General features: G+C 40.7%; 1 protein-coding gene across 1 annotated transcript in view; it reads right to left on the reverse strand.

Moving 5' to 3' along the window:
* The window catches only part of PAN2 (PAN2-PAN3 deadenylation complex catalytic subunit PAN2), a 122642-nt gene that overhangs the window by 16921 nt on the left and 85331 nt on the right, over positions 1 to 20390 (reverse strand). Inside the window, exons 14-20 of the mRNA XM_068385429.1 lie at positions 17419 to 17586; positions 7267 to 7442; positions 6671 to 6833; positions 4921 to 5064; positions 4522 to 4649; positions 4074 to 4258; positions 3166 to 3389 (exon numbers count right to left, since the gene is read on the reverse strand). Coding sequence (XP_068241530.1) covers positions 3166 to 3389; positions 4074 to 4258; positions 4522 to 4649; positions 4921 to 5064; positions 6671 to 6833; positions 7267 to 7442; positions 17419 to 17586 — 1188 coding nt within the window. The remainder of the gene's footprint in view (positions 1 to 3165; positions 3390 to 4073; positions 4259 to 4521; positions 4650 to 4920; positions 5065 to 6670; positions 6834 to 7266; positions 7443 to 17418; positions 17587 to 20390) is intronic.

Below are 20390 nucleotides of genomic sequence, written 5' to 3' on the forward strand. Positions count from 1 at the left end.
TGTTCTCGGTACTGTACGGCTTCGCCCAACGAGAGAAAAACAGTAAGGGTAAAACATATGCGGCTCCCATCAATCACTCTTCCTGGAATGCTTCGGTGACATCCTCATCTCAACGTTTCCTCATTGAATTCAGCTTCCCATTAGGATACTTATAAGCCAGTCCACAAACAGAATGGGGAGATCCCTTGAATAGGAAGAAGCGATAAATGATAGTTAATCAATCTCTTAAGAAGGTAAAGGTGGCATGTAAGTATCTGTATTTGGTTGCAAAGGATTCTTGCCCAAAACTCTGCAAGCTAAATGTGACATCTCCGTGATTGTACGAGAGCCAAGATCAGACCTGAGAAGTCATCTGTTCCTATCCCTATCACACAAATGAACTGGAAGAACTTGGCGTCTGGGAAACTCTCGGGGCGCGGGAAGATCCCATGTCCTGGAGCGGTTTGTATGTGCAGGAAGATCTAGATTGTGGTGTGGTTTGTATGTGTAGGAAGATCTAGATTGTGGAGTAGATTTAGCTAGTCAGAAAATTTTGCATTGAAAGATTTCTGGTCTGGAAGCACTACAAGGAATGGGTATCAACATATAGCTGTAAAACTATGGTACTTAACATTGGTAAAGGTGAAGTAGCAGCGTCAGTCATGTTGAATTAACGACAATCACTTGCAAAAACACCGATCAAAACAATTAACGACTTAGCGGGCAAGTCCAAAACAGAAGGATGACCTAGAAGGCGTTCGTGTGGGTGACGGGGCGTGGTACAAGTGTGGTTTCTGGGGTCTTTGTTACGGCCCTTCCCTTGATGAAGGAGTTATCTAATTGGAAGACAGCCTGTGAATAGTGGTTTTCACACGCCCCTGATGTATACACGACACTCACGAGGTGCTCGCGCGAGGGTAGTAACCTCTGCATTCCATGCTTTTATTTTTCTCTGGTATATTTGGAAGATTTATATCAGAAAAGGTAGAAAGAAGGACTTTTCACCGGGCGTCACAGGTCTCTCCTGTGATTCCTGTTCATATCCTTTCTGATCCCGTGGGAAACAATTGCTTAGAACAAGCACGTCATGACTTGTCTTGGGAGAGAACACAATCAGATCGTTCCTGTTAAACTGAAACACCAAGGGAAAGAGGCTGTATAAGTGATGAGAACACACATAGGTTCCTCTTCCATGAGTACTGTATACTATAATGGAAAAACTGAAACAAAGTAGATGCCAGAAGTTCTATGAAGTAAACATCACTGGAGAACAAACGCAAGGTGTCTGATCACAGTGTACTGTACAATAAGTGTGGTGAACACTTGAACCTTGTACCGAAACATGTTCTCAGGGAAGGAATTGTTCCCGATTTATAAATCTCTTGCCACATGTACTACGTGCGAACATAATACAATCGTCCTGCCAAGTAGATATTGTACGTTCCTGGTAAGTACATTCTCTCCCACATGTATGGAGGGAAAGGTCGATCAGGGTGTTCTAGTCGCTTAGCTAAGCAAGAGAAGACTGGTCACATGGTGATTGGTTACGCAGGAGGAAATCTGCAAACCCTTTGGATGATAAGTGTTCGTCAAGCTCGTGCTCATGAAAGTATGTGTGCATGGATGATTGGGTTTAAGAAGTTCATGCATGTGAAAGTTTGTGACCGTGAATGACCTTGCACAGTACATGGATGACAGGTTTGTGAAGAGAATTTATGGAAAGCTGCCTTTAACCAGTCAGTAGTCGCAATCAATGCGCCATTCAACCATCCAGGAAGAGAAGGAGAACGACGGCAGAAGCCTACGTCCCAAAAACCAGAACTCGTGTGTGGTCCTGTGCCAAGACCAAGCACACGTACAGCATACCAAAATGTATTCTTGGTAAAGAAGCGTTCCTTATACGTAATGTCTCGCCCAGTGTGCGAGGTGAGATGTACCAAGATCGTCTTTCCGAGTACAGGTGGTCCTCGAATTATGACATCTCGAGTTACGACGAATTGCCGATACGAAAGGACTTCCATAAGGTACAGTACTTACAAAATCAGGATAACTCTGTTTCAAGTAACATGACTTCTATCAATCAGGCTTACAGTACAGTACTGGACTTCTCTAAGATGATGTATTCTACTGCTGCTTCAGAATTTGCAGTGAAGATACTAGCAAAGAGGTGGTAAGGGAGAAATTAAAAGTTCATCTTCTTCAAGTTATACAGGCTAATGGCTATGTTCTCATGGGGAACAAGACTACAATAGCACAACCAGGTGATATGTCCTTAGCCCCTTCCAGGATCGGCAGACACAAGGAAAGAAGAAGAGCGGTGACACTCTACTTGACACTCGGCAGTGGTGTAACTCTTCTTTTGGCAAAGCAGCAGCCATGTCAAAGAATAACCAACTTCCTTAGGTTTACATTGTTGTCATTGTTGTAAGCAATACACAGGGGGATATACCAGCAAGACATGCTTATGCCCGAAAGGAACAAGTATGTTGGATAACAGCAGGTAACACAGAAAACTGACACTACCTGTGTACAGTTCTCAGGAAACACTTCATATCCTTACCTTCTTCATTATTCAATCAGAAAGAAAAAACAAAAGATTAAAACAGACAGATGCACACACCAAGAAGTACGTCTGTATTACCTGGAGGTCGAAATCAAAGTGAAGATTACCTGGCAAGTGGGCTGGGTCTACCTGCCAGCTACTACTAATACTACCTCATTAAAAGTTCAAATAGTAGTCATAGTTTTAATTAAGTCTTAAACTCCTATTAAAGGACAATGGTTTGTATTCGCGCAGGAACAAATAAATGTAATAATGTAGACTGGCTTTCTCAATGCAGTGATAAGATAATAAATTGGTTATTATTATTATTCTATCTAGAGTAACAATGTTTAAAAGAAATAAAATTATGAACTAATGTAACAAGCCATCCTGACAAGATGGGGCAAAAAAGGCAAAGGCATCATGAGCACATAATAATAATAATGAATTACGGCCAATAAATGTTCATACAACTATTGAGTTTAGATCAAAAACATAATTAAGCAAAGTTTCACTTTAATGGTTTTGAGAAAATATTGAAATAACTTATGTAGCCATATTTCTTTAAAACAATATAAATAAATTTTAAATATTCTTCACAAGTTTTACTGTATGTAAAGGGTTTGAGGAATATACGAACTTACCTTCTCCTGGCATTTCATCCGCTGTGAGAGGTGTAAAAGTGATTCGTTTTCTGCCTCTTTGTGCCAGTGATTTATCTTCTCCAAAAACGTCACTAGTTACAGGATTTTGGGGTTCAAGCTTTACAAGCTTTGGCGGAAGTTGACGACGTTGCCAATACAAGACGCAGGGTACTTTCCAACCACATGGGAACCACACTGCTTCCTCGGCAGCAATTGGCTGAATACTATGTTATTAAAAGAATGTATTAAGTAATGTGACCTTTCAATGACATTATCCCTGTATAAGTATTTCTAAGTAAGAACATCCATCAAAATACCTTAGCTTTTTTGGGTCATGACATTTAGTTATTGCTGTGCTTTTAATTTCACAGATTATAGGCTTTGCATAAATTTCATACGTTTGTATTGGGAAAATTAATTAAAATTTCTTTTCTTAAATTTACATAGTAAATTTGAAGGTCCAGAGTTAATGATTAATGCTAGGAGCACTTACCTAAGTTTTGCCCCTGCTATTCATATTACGGTAATATTTTTCTTACAAGTATTTCCTATCATAGAATGAGTAACCTATTTGTCAGGAAAATATCACTGTCCAGTAAGTTTTATATTAGAATATGAAATGGTCAGCTGCTAAAGTCAATTTATTTCATGGCAAGTTCATGAGTAAATTGGTGCAAGGACAGTTCAACAGAAAAATTAGTGTACTTTATAAAATAAATTAACAGACCCTCCAAACAAGCAATATGAACACTAGGCCAGTATATAAATTATTTTGATAATCAAGATTCCATTTTTCAGTTGTGGTATATTTCTTTTGGAAACAGCATCATATAGCTGTTCATTATCTTTTTATTCAATGTACAGCACATGTAATAGAAAATTTAAAAATATTAGGAAGCCATTCTTACCTGACATCATTAAATAGGTACCAATGTGACACTGATGATACTTTAGCTCGAACATGATATGTTGGGCCCACTTTGATACATGCCACTAAATTATTTTTATCAGGAAAGCGAGGATCTCCTATGTGAGAAACCACACCTACGAGTTCATAGATAACCTCCCCATCTTCTTCTTCAACAGTTTCAAGCTGGAAAAAATCTTGTTTATCTTATAAAAGTTCAATCAAATAGGTTACTAATATATAAGGCCCTTCATATGAGAAAAACTTGCAAGCATTTTTACCATAAAATTCTTCACAATTCTGTCTTGCATGCAAGTCTCTATATCCATACTATACCTTCACAAGATAGTCACAGGTTCACGTCTAATAGCTGAGAATGTATAAGAAGCAATTTCTAAGGTATTCAATATCTCAGATTAAAATCTAAATACATTTATCACCTATCTTACTTGAGCCTTTGGTATATCTTTAAGAGTGACTGTTCCATTTTCGTTGAGCTTTGCTTTCATGCCGAATGGTACCCAAGAATACTCCATGGTTTGATCTAGTAAGCTCAAGATGTGAGCAGGCTGCTGACCTGAAAAATGGGGAAAAATATATAAATATGAATGATTCAAAACCACGTTTGGCCAATGTACAATACAGCTTATTTGTGTCTCACAACCCTTATGCTTTTAGGAAATCCCTTTTAACTTCAAAAAATATCGGCAAAACTTGGATTCAAGTTCATTTCTGGTCAAGGAACAAATTTATATATTCCTTACGGTATACAGTGCCACAACACCTTGAATGGAACAGATTTTCATTAAAAAATCAACACAGGACAAGGTAATGTAAATAAATTCTACCTTCAGCACTATCACGGCCTGGATGTCCAAAACGGCAGTCAGACCGAGTGCAGGCGGTACCATATCTACAGGGACGAGCATTTGGTGTATGTTGTGCAGGACTCTCAGGATATGCATTTCTTTTTGAAGGTGTTGAGGGACTTCCTAAAATAAAATATAATCAATAAATATACTTCAATATACTACCAAAATATCTACAAATACAGTACCTCTATCCTGGATATGTATCAATTTAGTGGATAAAATTTATCAAATAGATTTTAATTAAAATTAAGTTAGCAACAAGTCCAACTAAAACTCTCAGGACTGGCGTACTAATAGAAAAAAAAAAATTTCATGCTTGGTAATTAAAATTCTGCATTTCGCGACAAAAAATTATTTTACAGCAATGACGATAATGCCATAAACCCATAATATCTATACAGTTAAAACTAGTATTCTAACCAAGCATTTAGTTTTTCTTTCATACAAATCATAACAGAAAATACATTCTCAACCGGTTTAATATTCATCAATAATATTCTATAGGATTTTCTGTGACTTTAACACTGGTCTTAAACAAGCTACATAAATATCTGCTTCAGTAATTTTCTTGCTAATTGCTCTTTCCCATTCTCATTCCATTACCTTATTATTACAACAAACCCAGTTGAAAAAGTATAGTAGAACGCCAGTTGATCAAACCATATTAATCTATGGGATCACCCTCAATCTTCTAGCTTAATCCCAAAAGCATGCGTGAAATCCTTAATCCTTTAGGCCTAGCCAATCCAAAAGAAAAATTTACTTGTGCATCAAAATCCTTTACACCTATGGCAATAATCTATTCACATTGCTGCATTCCTAATACTAAAGATGCTCTTGATGGTATTATTAAGTTCTAAAATCACAACTAACAGCAAAACTGTAGTTGTTAATTTTCTCCTCTAATGATCCCTATGTCATTATTCTATCAAAAATACTAGTAACTTTATTATATAAACTGATATATATATATATATATATATATATATATATATATATATATATATATATACATATATATATATATATACATATATATATATATATACATACATATATATATATATATATATATATATATATATATATATATATATATATATATATATATATATATATATATATATATATATATATATATATATATATATATATACACATATATATATATATATATATATATATATATATATATATATATACATATATATATATATATATATATATATATATATATATATATATATATATATATATATATATATATATACATGAACAAACCACAGTATTAGTTATTCTGAGGAAAAATACAAATAACAAAAACTGATGGTGTACACCAGATGCTAATATAATATCAATGTTGGTGAATCATTTTATCACAATACTCGACTGACCTGAAAAGGTAGTTAAAATTTATTTCTCTATCAAAATAAACACTTAAAACAGTTTCATACTTTCAAACTTATTACTGTATTCTTCAAGAAGAAAACACAGCTGTTGTGACCGAAAATGGTGACGAGAGTCACCTCATAGTACTGTAGAATTGGCAACATCATACCTTTTGAATTGTCTATGTATAGCTTTGTTAAAAATGCAATATCTTACAATATACTGTATTTTATATATCAGTGAGTTAAAGTCTGTCCCTTCCAGAAGGGAAATAACAATATACTTTCATAAGACTCATAGATATAATAAGATATTTGTAATTCTTAAAGGCCCTTACCTGTAACAGCTGCTGAACGGTCAATTTTATTTTCTTTGTCTTCACTTTCTTTTTTAGCTTCAGCAATCTTTTTCTCCTCTTTTTCTTTTTCCTCCTTCTCTTTCATCTTTTCTTTTGCTTCAGTTAACAAAATTTCAAACTGATTCTTCCAGAATTTAATGTCCTGTGATTTGTGTAACAAGGATTAGAAAATTTGTTTTAAAATATAATTAAATCCGAAAATTATAATTTGCACAATAAAGCCTAGATTTTTTACAAATCTAAGTAGAAAAATTGAGTCAATTTAAAAATTTTTCCCTTGTTAATCAATAATTCTTTAATAAAATGAAATATTACAACTATTTAAAAATGTTTACTGTACATGAATATAAAATGTTGAACTAAGAAATGTTCAATTGATCTCTGAAAGTTTGAAAATTTCTTTACATCCAGTAACATCTGGTTAAAACTATATAAACGCATCCAAAAATAAACTTCTAAAAGTTTGATGCTAAGTGTGAATTGAAGTAAAGTATAGAAATGACAAGCAAAAATGGAGGCTAATATAGAGTCAGGATCAACCACATCATTTCCTACTAGACATAAAATTTACACACCTGAGCACTATCTAAGCCACAATTCATAGCCAGAATATTTGGCAGTGTCCTATATCGTCTCCACTGTTCGATGGGTTGATATCTTGTACATGAATCACACCACGCTTGCCTTGTTTGTTCCAAACCCATGCTTCTCTCTACTATACTAGAAAATGGAATGCAGCCAGGTGGAGAATCTACAAAGGAAAAACCATATTCACATATTACACCAAGACTCCCAGTAAATCTTATAAATAGCCTTACGTATGAATATGCAAAATCTCTTATTTTAAAATCTTGACATTTTTCTCAAGGACCCTATTAAAGAACACTGGTTTGTATTCGTATAAGAACAAACAATTCTACAGTAAAAAAAAAAAAAATTATCATGTCATATGAAAGGCCAAATTCTTCATTAACCTGTTAAGCGTCCCCCCTGGACCAGGTTGCCGCTAACGTACCGTCACACTTTTTTAGCCCTGAGAGGTCATTTCACTAATGATAATTTTTTAATGTTAATATAATTTCTTTATGCTTATAATTCGTATTTATAGTTAAAAGTAGGGATATAAATCAAATGGTGGAGTAAAAAAAACTGATATTTTCATTAATAAAATAAATTTTTGAACATACTTACCCGGTAGTTATATATATAGCTTTCGTCCCTGACGTCAACGGCAGAAAATTCGAAACTCGCGCCAACCGCCAGTTGGATAGCCAGGTGTACCACCCCTGCACCCTAGCGAGGTACCTGGGAACCATTCCAGTGACCCTCATATATTCCATGCCTCTAGTCTCTAGAGGGGAGGAGGGTGGGACTAAAATTATATATAACTACCGGGTAAGTATGTTCAAAAATTTATTTCATTAATGAAAATATCATTTTTAAACACAAGACTTACCCGGTAGTTATATATATAGCTGATTAACACCTTTGGTGGAGGGTTAGAGACAGCTAGCATATCTGGAATTCTACTTAAGAGTTAATTAAAACAAAACTTAAGGGTTCGTACCTGATAAGGAAGCTGACTTCAATGATACTCTGCCTCATTATGTCTGCTAGCCTTATGAGATCCAGCGATCCTCCCAGGGGGCTGAAGATCTCGAAAGGACTGTCAAACCAGTGTCAAAGCCTCATCATGACAGAACCTCCTCCAATAACCAATTCTGGGTGCTCTCAGGGCACAAACATGACCACCTGACAAAATCAATGATTGTGGAAGACTGACACAATCTCCACAAACAACCATAAAAACAATTAAAAGTACCAAGAGAAGAAAAGGTTATTGGGATTATGGGAACATAGTGGTGGATCCTTCACCCACTATTGCACTCGCTGCTACGAATGGACCCAGAGTGAAACAGTCCTCATAACAAGTCTGAACACCTTTCAAATAATACAACGCCAACACGGATTTGCTCCTCCAGAAGGTCGTGTCCATTATGCTTTGTAGAGATCTGTTCTGCCTGAAAGCAGCCGACGTTGCCACCGCTCTGACCTCATGCGACTTGACCTTTAAAAGCCCAAGGTCTGATTCATTACAATAAATATGAGCTTCCCTAATTAAAAGCCTGACGAAATAAGACAAGGCGTTTTTAGACATCTGTAAAGAGGGCTTCCTGACTGAACACCACAAAAATTCAGACTTGCCTCGTAAATCTCTTGTTCTCTCCAAGTAGCATCTTAGAGCTCTAACTGGGCACAAGACTCTTTCTACCTCATCTCCAACCAGATCCGTAAGATTTGGAATCTCGAATGCTTTAGGCCAAGGTTGAGAAGGGCGTTCGTTTTTGGCAAGAAAGCCTAACTGCAAGGAACAGACAGCTTTGCCATTACGAAATCCGACGTTTTTGCTAAACGCATGAATCTCGCTCACTCTTTTGGCTGTCGCAAGACTGACCAAAAATAAAGTCTTCATAGTGAGGTCTTTCAAGGAAGTTGAACCCAGTGGCTCAAACCTGTCGCTCATGAGAAATTTCAAAACAATATCCAGATTCCAGGCTGGAGAATCTTGGTTCCGACGTTTTGAAGTCTCGAAAGACTTGAGAAGCTCTTGTAGATCCTTATTGCCAGAGAGGTCAAGGCTTCTATGCCTAAACACAGTAGCTAACATACTCCTATAGCCTTTGATAGTAGAGGAGGAGAAATTGCATTTCCTTCGAAGATAAAGCAGGAAATCTGCAATTTGAGCTACAGAGGTACTGGATGAGGAAAGAGAGTTGACTCTACACCACTCTCTGAAAACCTTCCACTTAGATTGATAGACCTTGATGGTTGAAGTCCTTCTTGCTCTCGCGATAGCCTGAGCTGCCTCCTTCGAAAAGCCTCTAGATCTAGCGAGTCTCTCGATAGTCTGAAGGCAGTCAGCTGAAGAGCGTGGAGATTTTGATGCAATCTTTCCAAGTGGGGTTGTCTGAGAAGATCTGCTCTTAGAGGAAGAATTCTTGGGGTGTCTATCACCCATTCCAGTACCTCTGTGAACCATTCTCTTGACGGCCAATAGGGAGCCACAAGGGTCATCCTGGTCCCTTTTGATGTCACAAATTTCTGTATTACCCTGTACAGGATCTTGTAAGGAGGGAATGCATAGAGATCTAGATTGGACCAGTCCAAAAGAAACGCGTCTATGTGGACTGCTTCTGGATCTGGAACAGGGGAGCAATAAGCCTCTAGCCTCTTCGTCTTTGAGGTTACGAAGAGGTCTATGCAAGGACGACCCCAAAGACGCCACAGGCTCTTGCACACCTGAAGGTTGAGGGTCCACTCTGTTGGAAGGATCTGATTCCGTCTGCTGAGACTGTCTGCCATAACGTTTTTCTCCCCTTGAATGAAACGCGTGAGAAGAATAATATTTCTCTCTCTTGCCCACATCAGGAGATTCCTTGACGTCTCGTACAGAGATATCGAGTGCGTTCCCCCTTGCTTCGAGATGTACGCCAATGCTGTCGTGTTGTCCGAATTGACCTGAACTATTTTGTTGGTGACTAAAGCCTCGAAACCTCTGAGGGCTAAAAGAACTGCCAATAACTCCTTGTGGTTGATATGCAAAGATTTCTGGGGTTTTGTCCAAAGACCCGAGACTTCTAATTTGTCCAGAGTTGCTCCCCATCCCGTGTCCGAGGCGTTGGACCATAACACAAGATTTGGGCTTTTCATTGACAAATCGAGACCCTCCTGGAACTTGTCTGATTCCTCCCACCACCGAAGGCAGACTTTGATGGGGTTCGTGATAGGAATGGACACCGATTCTAAGTCCCTCTCCTTGTCCCAATGGCTGTTGAGATGGAACTAGAGAGGACGAAGGTTCAGCCTTCCCAGAGGGACGAACTGCTCCAAGGAGGAGAGGATTCCAATCAGACTCATCCATTTCCTTGCTGAGCAAACTTCCTTGCTTTGAAACGAACTCAGTTTCAACTTGGCTTGCTCTATCCTTGAGGGAGACGGAAAAGCCCGAAAAATCTGACTCCGTATCGTCATCCCCAAATATAGAATCTCTTGAGATGGAACCAAGAGAGACTTTTCCTTGTTCACCAGGAGACCTAGTTCTTCCGCAAGGTCCAAGGTTGTCTGAAGATCCTTCAGGCAGTGATCGTAAGAGTGCGCTCTGAGAAGCCAGTCGTCAAGATACAGGGAGGCTCTTATGCCCCTTGAATGTAAGATCTTTGCTACATTCAGCATGAGCTTCGTAAAGATCTGAGGCGCTGTGCAAAGACCGAAGCATAGGGCTCTGAATTGGAAGACGTCTCCCATGAAAACGAACCTGAGGTAGGGTCTGAAGCTCGGATGGATGGGGATGTGGAAGTAGGCGTCCCGAAGGTCCAATGAGACCATTCAGTCGTCCCTCCTTACTGCTGCTAACACTGACTTCGAAGTCTCCATGGTGAACTTCGTTTTGATGATGAACCTGTTCAGCGCACTCACGTCCAGAACTGGACGCCATCCCCCCGAGTTCTTGGGTACCAGGAATAGCCGATTGTAGAAACCAGATGAACGGATATCCTGAACCTTCTCTATGGCCCCCTTCTCTAACATAAGAGACACTTGGTTCGAAAGAGCTTGTCCCTTTGCCTCCTCTCTGTATCTGGGAGAGAGATCCACGGGCACTGAGACCAGGGGAGGGCTTCCTTGAAAGGGGATCTTGTAACCCTCCCTCAAGATCTGAATAGACCATTGGTCTGCCCCTCTCTTCTCCCACGCTTGCCAGAATTTGAGGAGTCTGGCACCCACTGCCTGAAGGCAAAAGTTGTCAGACTCTGCTTCGCCCTGCCCTGAAACCTCTTCTCTTACTCCTTCTAGCATCAGGTCTGGAGCTACCCCTACTAGAAGATCTTCCTCGAAAGGGCTGGGAAAACTTAGGAAAAGTATCTTCCTTAGACTTGCGGCTGACAAAAGAGGAAGGTAAAGCCTTTCTAGCGGACTTGGAGACAAGATCCTGAGTGGCCTTCTGAGCTAAAGCTGCAGAGATCTCCCTGATAAGTTCTTGCGGAAACAGTAATGGAGAAAGAAGAGCATATTAGAGTTCGGACTTCTGGAAGGGAGTCACCCCCGGCAAAAGAAAAGAGCAAAGTTGGTCTCTTTTCTTAAGGATGCCTGCGGAAAAAAGAGCTGCAAGCTCATTAGCGCCATCCCTTAAGGCCTTTTCCATGCACGACATCAAATGGACCAGGGCAGAGGTATCCCCCTCTTTAAAAGCCTCAACTTTCTTACCCAAGGCCCCCAGCGTCCAGTCTAGGAAGTTAAAAACTTCAAAGGCCCTAAAAATTCCTTTGAGAAGGTGGTCCATTTTATTCTGAAGTGGACCAAAAAATTTTGGTCTTCCTCATGGCCGACCGACGAGGAGCGTCTACGAGGCTTGAAAAATCTCCCTGGGCAGAGGCAGGAATCCCCAAGCCGAGAACTTCTCCCGTCTCGTACCAGATGCTCGACCTCGAAGCCAGTCTAGCTGGAGGAAAGGAAAAAGAGGTCTTTCCTAAGGCCTTCTTAGACTGTAACCAGTCACCCATTAATTTCAGAGCTCTCTTGGACGAACGTGACAGAACCATCTTCGTAAAACGGGCCTTCTTAGAGGCTTTGCCTAGAGTAAACTCAGACGGAGGACAGCGCGGAGCTATAGGCACAAAAAAGTCAGAAAACTCTTCCGTAAAAACTTTCATAAGTTTTTTAAGATCAGCCGAATGACGGAAAGAAACAGAGTCCTCGTCTTCTGAAACGTCATCAAACTCCAAAGGAGAAAGCTGTGCTTCTACTTCCTTCTCCAGCGACGTTCCTCCGCGAGCAGAAGGGTTAAGAGCGGTATCAATATCAGAAAAAATCTGAGTGCCAACCGCAACAGAAACAGTCTCATTGCGAACAGTAACAGGCGGCAGAGTCACGTGCCGCTCAACCGAACGCTCGCGATCAGCCCGATCAGAGACGAGAAGTTCCTGTACATGAACCGCATCAATGTCTTGAAAAGGATAAGGCTCCTCCTCGTAATCCAAACTAACATCCGAAATATGACCAGGGAAAGGACATGCAGGATCATATTCAGAAACACGCTTGCCAGCAACTACTGGCAAGCAATCGGAACTACGAATCGCTCGTTGTTCAGCAACTCGTTCAACTGTAACCATCCCAGAAATGCGACCTGAAGGACGCTCACTAAAGTAATTGGCAGAGACGGAAACTTCCTGAAGGATAGGACGTTTGGCAGCCTGTTTAAAAGGACGTTCGGTAGCCTGTTTGCAAGGACGTTCGGCAGTCTGAACCTCAGGATCGGCAGCCTGTTCAGTAGGAAGTTCAGGAACCTGAGTCGAAGGGCGATCAAAAACCTGTTTAACAGGACGTCCGACGTCCTTCTTAGAAAAACGCACAGGCACACAGTCTCGATCACGTTCAATAGAAGAACCGTGGACTGCGGACTTAGGAAAACGACCACGATCGCTTCCTAAAAGCCGTACGAATCGGCTAGCAGGAAGCTTCGAACCCCGAATACGAGGCCGCTCGGAAACACGTCCTGGCTCACTTCTCCGATCACGATCGCTGATACAAGATTTGTCGCTGCGCTGGTATGATTGCATAAAGGAAGAGAGCCTGCTTTGCATGTCTTGAAGAAAAACAAAGTCAGGATCCGAACGTTGTGAAATCGGCGATGAGGTCATAACGTTCTCCTCACCTCTAAACGGAATAGAGCCAGAAGGATCCTTGGAAACGTCCAGAGTCCTAAAAGGACGTTTGGTCGGGGGGCTTTCAAAAGGTTCTGGAGAATCCCAATGACTGCATCCAGGCTTAGAACTAGCAGGACGTCGATAGGCCGTATCATAGGATCTCTTAAGAGGCCCAGAAGCGAGCTTCCAGCCTCTTTTAGGCAAGGGGTCATCCGAAGACGACGAAAAACACTTAACCTAACCTTTCTTATGGTGAGGGCGAACGTCCTGGGAGGCGCCCGCAGGTACGTTCGAGGGGACGTCTGCTCGTTTGTTAAAGCCTCTCGACTCCTTTCGCCTTTCGACATTCCTTCTCCCAGGGGTTGGGGAGCTTGGAAGAGGTCTAGGACTAGGAGGACGACAGACACGAGCAGGAGCACCCTCCACTGCACTTAACTTCACTGCACTTGCACTTGCACTTTCACCTTTCAAAAGACGCACATCAGACATCAACTGTGTCCTGTCCGCAGCCAAAGATTCAACTTGAGCGCCAAGAGCTTGAATCGCCACTAACATAATCTTTAGGGAAGGTTCATTAGCAATTGCAATAGTGGGATCAGGATCTACCACTACAGGTAAAGAAGGAATAGGATCAATGACATAGGAGGAGGAAAAATCTCTAGAAGAGCGAGAAGAACTACGCCTCAATCTATCCCTCTTAAGTTTACGCCTGTATTTATCAAAATCAATCCATTCATGCTCTGACAGCAAAACACATTCGTCACAGCGATCACCTAAATCACACTCTTTACCCCTACATGCAACACAGAGAGAATGGGGGTCAAGAGAGGCTTTAGCCATACGGGTCTTACACCCACTAGTCACACATAACCTAAAAGTAATAGGGGGGGGTGGCCATTTTGAAGATTTAAAGAGAATTCAGACAAGCAAAGGTCAAAAATCATCTAATCCAAAAAAAACCAAGAAATATCCAAAGCGAGATTAAAAACAAGCGGGAGTCAATAACCAAAGATTTGTACTTCACCAAAAAAAACGATCAATAATGACGGAGTAGAATTCACGTGTCGCCGCTAGCGACGGCAGGGAATATATGAGGGTCACTGGAATGGTTCCCAGGTACCTCGCTAGGGTGCAGGGGTGGTACACCTGGCTATCCAACTGGCGGTTGGCGCGAGTTTCGAATTTTCTGCCATTGACGTCAGGGACGTAAGCTATATATTTAACTACCGGGTAAGTCTTGTGTTTAAAAACAATTAATACAGTGATGCCTCAGGATACGAAAGTAATCCGTTCAGGATACGGTTTCGTATCCTGATTTTTTCGTATCCTGAGTCGCATTTTACATGTAAATAGCCTAATCCGTTCCAAGCCTCACAAAAAGTCACCTTTTCTTTCATAAACACGCTAAACTGTAGTAATAAACATGCAATGCAGCCATTTCTATCATTCAATAATTAACCCAACCGTTAAAAACAGCCTAATCCATTCCAGAAACCACCATGAGATTATTCAATAATGTAGTTATAGCCTAGTTATCCCCTCCAAGCCCTAAGAAAACGGTCCATTTTCTTTACTACTGTATAAAAGTTACGGTACTGTATGTTAAGCATTTGTATCAGTGAAGGTGTATTGTTACCTGTACACCTAAATTAAGGGTTGATACCCTGAAAAAAAAGGTACTGTACTCTCGGCGACGAGTTGGGATCTCGTAAGCTTTTCGTATCCTGAAATTTTTTTCGTATACTGGGGCATAAAAATCTTTGTATCGCTTTTCGTATCCTGAATTTTTCGTAAGCAGAAACTTTCGTATCCAGAGGTATCACTGTGCTACTAATATTTCATTTCAAATGGCTACATATTACTGAATATTCTAATCGGTTCTTTTTATTTTCAATCGTAAATCTTACGCCTGGATAAGCCCAACAAAAGCAAAGGGATCTCTCTCTCTCTCTCTCTCTCTCTCTCTCTCTCTCTCTCTCTCTCTCTCTCTCTCTCTCTATATCGTTTCCTGTATAGTTTTCAAATATGTTCGTCATACATTTGTACATTATTTATCCACTTCATTCTCTCTCTCTCTCTCTCTCTCGCTCTCGCTCTCTCTCTCTCTCTCTCTCTCTCGCTCTCTCTCTCTCTCTCTCTCTCTCCATATTGTTTCCTGTATAGTTTTCAAATATGTTCGTCATACATTTGTACATTATTTATCCACTTCATTCTCTCTCTCTCTCTCTCTCTCTCTCTCTCTCTCTCTCTCTCTCTCTCTCTCTCTCTCTCTCTCTCTCTCTCTCTCTCTCTCTCTCGGCATTTCCTTTCCTATATAGTTTTGTGAAATCTCGTTGTCCAGTCATTTGGTAATGAGAAGTCATTTTTGCTTTCGGCATCGAAAGAAAACTTTGTTTCTTCAATATACTCATCACTGGAGGATTCAGATCTAGTGCTCTCATTATCAAACAGGTTATCATTATCAAATTCCTCAACAAGAATATCATTTATTTCATCTAAAGAAATAACCTTGCTCTTTAGACCATTCATTGCAAAAGGAACTACAAAGAACCTTTTCCGCATGAACGCCCGAAGCGCCCTGAGAGGAAACCAGTTTTCTAACATCAAGCTACCTTCAGAAAAATAGTTGCCAGACATCATATAAGTTTCTATTTACAGCCCCCATATGCTGAGAGTGTTGCCAAGTGGTGATCCTATACTTACTATACGAGTTAACGTAATATCACGAGACTGACGGCTTGAAAAAGGCAATTAAAGTCATGAACGGAATATGCAGAATGCGGTACCGAGTAGATCATGGTGAACGGTTTATCACGTGGGTGACGCTTAACAGGTTAACAAATGAGGGAGGGGGGGGGGGGGCTACAATAAGGTAAACTTGAAATCTGGGAATCTACATAGGGAGAGATGTTGTACTAGAAAATTAGTTGTAAAAACTACCCCTCAGCAAGTAACAGTGGAAGGTCCCCTCAATAGAACCTGAAGAGCTCTTGAAGTTTCTCTGGGATGCCAATTAAAGCAAGATCCAACTTTACAGTATAGGGTAACTCTCATACTCAATGCCAGTACAGTAGTTGTGCTGTTCTGTTCAGCACTATTAATTTTAAATCTTTTTGGGAACAGAAAAATGTAAATGGCAAAAAATTAGCCTGTCAAGCAAAAGCCCCTAGTATGGTTTTATAAATCTTGCAGCTTTTAACTTTAACGAAATCTATTTGCAAGAACTTGTTTTGAAAGGTGTTCATGCACCAATGTATAAGAAACACTAAGGAAGTGACCTTAAAAGGAAGATGGAGTTTTGTAAAGCAACAAGGTAGATTAATGATGTCAGATTAAAGATATATGGCAAGCAAACAACTCTAGACTTCTGATAAATTACTTTGTCATCTCTTCCCCGTTTATAATTTCATACTGAAATATCCCCACTATAGCCAAGGAAAGCTATATGTTTGTACTGTATATTAAAACATACTGTATAAGTGCATATACAATAATAAATTTCAATAAAAGTGATATCTAGAATAAAAATAAAACACAGGAAATACTCACAAGAATAAAGCAAAAATCAAAATAATTTTGAAAATTACACAAATCATGACTGGAACCAGAACATTACCAAAACCTAAAAAACAGCCAACACTAACTATTGTTACAATTCTACCCGATCACAATACAGTAGAGTATTTTTTATCACAAGGGATTGCAGTTTTGTTTATTAACAGAGCAATACTGTACTTACACACAATTATAAAATACTGTACTGTATGTAAAATGCAGCACACACTCATATGCTTTTGTAACAATGGTTTGAGCTGTGAATGACTAGCATTTTTCAAATAAAAATAAAGTAATATACAGTCCATGCAAGTTACAAGATGATGGAGCTTTGCATTACTGAAGAAAAACTTTAAAGAGGATACAGTTTGCAAAACACAACAAAGCCGAGATAAAAATTACTCAAAACATTCAGCTCAGATCTCTTGAACTATTATTTACCATTCAGTTAAAAGTCAAGGAAAATCTTACCTGCATTTACTTCTGGATATGAAAGGTTAACAAGAAGAGAAGTGGTATCTTTGTGAATTTCCTGACAACAGCGGGTGCAACGGTTAATGCTTATTGTATGCGACCCAAAAATATCCGCAACTGGAGAAAACTCTTGCTTGTCTTGGTGTTCAATTTTCTTCTCTTCGTCTGTGAACAAGCAAAATACAGTCAATATACAAAATAAGAACCAACTCCAAAGTTTAACAATCCCTTGAAAAGGAAAAGCTAAGTCTAATAACCATTATAAATAGATAACAGCATTAAACTTTTGGAAGATTGTAAGACGTGCACGTGTTTAGGGGTATGGCTAACGGTATGTCTGATCACTTTTTGGTGGAAGGAAAATTAGTTGTAGCAAAAGAGTGGGGAAATAGAGTAGGTGGATGTAAAAGGGAGCTAGTGAGGGTTGAAGAGCTAATAAAACCGGGGGTAAAAATGGATTTTGAGCGAAGCAAAAAATCTATTTTTGGGTGAGATAGCTATGGCGTCTTGATGAAAGGTTCCTAATAGTAGCTTCCAAGGGATATATGAACTACAGTGATATTCACAGAGAATTTACCTTTAGGTCTCCAGAATTCTAACTCCTGGCACAAATATCCTTAACAGTCTCTTAAGGATATCGCATAAATCAGGGGACGTATATCTTGATACGACACATAGCGATCTTCACCCCGAATAGCGTTTTCGCCTCGAGGGGGAAGAGTGGCAATTTTGGAAGGGGAGCCGTTATCGAGGTTACCCTATTTCCCATACTACTAATGAGTATCAAGATGGCGGTCATTCCTTGTAGCATTGAGCATGGTGCTACAGATATAGTAGTTTCAGGGGGGATTCTGCGAAGGCCTTTTCTATAGAAAAGGAGGGTGGGTCCATCAGGAAGACATGGCTATCTCGCCCAAAAATAGATTTTTCGTTTTGCTCAAAATCCGTTTTTGGGGCTCAAGCCATGTCGTCCTGAGGGAAGTTTACCAGAGAATTACTAGAATGTACTGTATCTGTGGATTTTCATCGGTGCCTTAACCTTGGGACAATTTTTCTATGGTCATCTATACCATCGAGACAAATGACGTTACCGTTATCCGTCATTACCACTAATCATAGACAATGTTAGTGCTTCCTGCCCCCTACAGGGAAGAGTCATACTAGACAGTAAAAAAGGGGCCTCAAGGTTAGCATATATTATATGAACAAACATAAGTATCCACAAGATATACAAACGGTCTCACGGTTTGTATATATTGTCGGAACAATATCAGTGTCAACTATATCCATTGTTTGTAAACATACAATGATATCACAAATTTTAGGCAATTTGTATTTTTCCTAACAGTACTTACCTCGAACTACTTTCTTAGGAGTATCTGGGATCTCCTCCCTAACCGACCAAGAATTTTGCGCAGTTCCCCCTATCTCCATTTTCCCTTATCGGGTCCCTCCGTGGCGGATGGATACGTGCCCTGAGGCGAACCGAGGTCAGCGCGCGTGGGTGCGCTATTAGGTCTTTGTCGCCAGTAAGCATATGTGTTCTATTTCGAACTCCTGTAAGGCACCCGGGGCAGGATGGGTGGGCAATAACCCGAAAGTAGTTCGAGGTAAGTACTGTTAGGAAAAATAAAAATTACTTAAAATTTGTGATTTGTTCCAACACGGAGTACTTACCTCGAACTACTTTCTTAGGAGACTTACACTTTAGGAGGCGGGGGTGGACTTACAGACCGGAAGACCCACCACTACCATTCCAGGACACGGGACCTAGATAGGCAGCTAGGTCCAGACGACACAAAGAACAGGGTAGGAGAGTCAGGGGAAGCACGCAAAAGTCTACCTGTTTGTATAACTCACCTTTATGTATAATCCGGACATGGGCTTCCAAAACGTCCATCTCTCACATGGGAGGAGGGAAGGAAAGGGTAAAAGGATAGCAAGGAAAGGTGAGTAAGGGGGAAACTTGTGTCGCTTGCAATTACTTCCCTTGGGCTACCCGGGGCCTCAGCCCTAAACTTGTTGCAGGGTCCAATGGAGAAGGCGTTCAGGGACTTCCTCGTGCAGTCTTTCAGGTAGTGGGCCGTAAAGGTGGACTGCCTGGACCATGTGCCTGCTCGCATGATTTGGCCTACTGCCATGTTGCTGTCAAATGCCAAAGAAGTGCTAAGACCCCTAATATCACGGGGTCACGGGGTACCCGGGATTGCAGACCCCTCACTGGTGTAAGCTCTCTTGATGACTTGCCGAAGCCAGAAAGAGATCGTGTTCTTTGACACTGCCTTCTTTACTGGGCCTGAGGAGACAAACAGACTTTTGATGCCCGGCCGGAGTCTGGCTGTCCTGCTACGGTATTTCCTGACCGTTCTCACTGGGCACAGGAGCAAGTCTTCCGGGTTGTCCGAGTGAGGGATCGCCGGGACCGAGAATCCTTCGAACCTCGGGTCTGCAATGGCCGGGTTCTGTGTTTTGACCCCAAATTAAGGCAGAAACTTAACGGACAGGTCTTTCCACCCTTTCGAGAGCGAGACCTCGAATGACAAGCCGTGGAGCTCACTCACACACTTGGCTGAGGCCAGAGCTAGCAAGAACACTGTCTTGAGGGTGAGGTCTTTATCTAGGATATCCTTGAGGGGTTCGAAGGGAGGCCTTGTCAAAACTTTGAGAACCTTGGCCACGTCCCACTGCAGGACCCGAGAGGAGCGGGGGGAACAAGACTACTCGAAACTTCTGATGAGCATGGAAATCTGGCGAGAGGCTGTCAGATCGATGCCTCTGAGTTGCAAGACCTGCACCAGGGCCGCTTGGACCCCCTTAATGGCTGGAATGGAGACTCCCAGGTCGTCCCTCAGGTGGACCAGGAAGTCTGCAATCTTGTGGACTGATGCATCCAGAGGCCTCAGATTCTGCGTAGCACACCACTTAACAAACGTGGCCCACTTGGCCTGGTACACCACGATCGAAGACTT

The sequence above is a fragment of the Palaemon carinicauda genome, chromosome 13 (assembly GCF_036898095.1).
Source record: "Palaemon carinicauda isolate YSFRI2023 chromosome 13, ASM3689809v2, whole genome shotgun sequence".
In the NCBI taxonomy this organism is placed as follows: domain Eukaryota; kingdom Metazoa; phylum Arthropoda; class Malacostraca; order Decapoda; family Palaemonidae; genus Palaemon; species Palaemon carinicauda.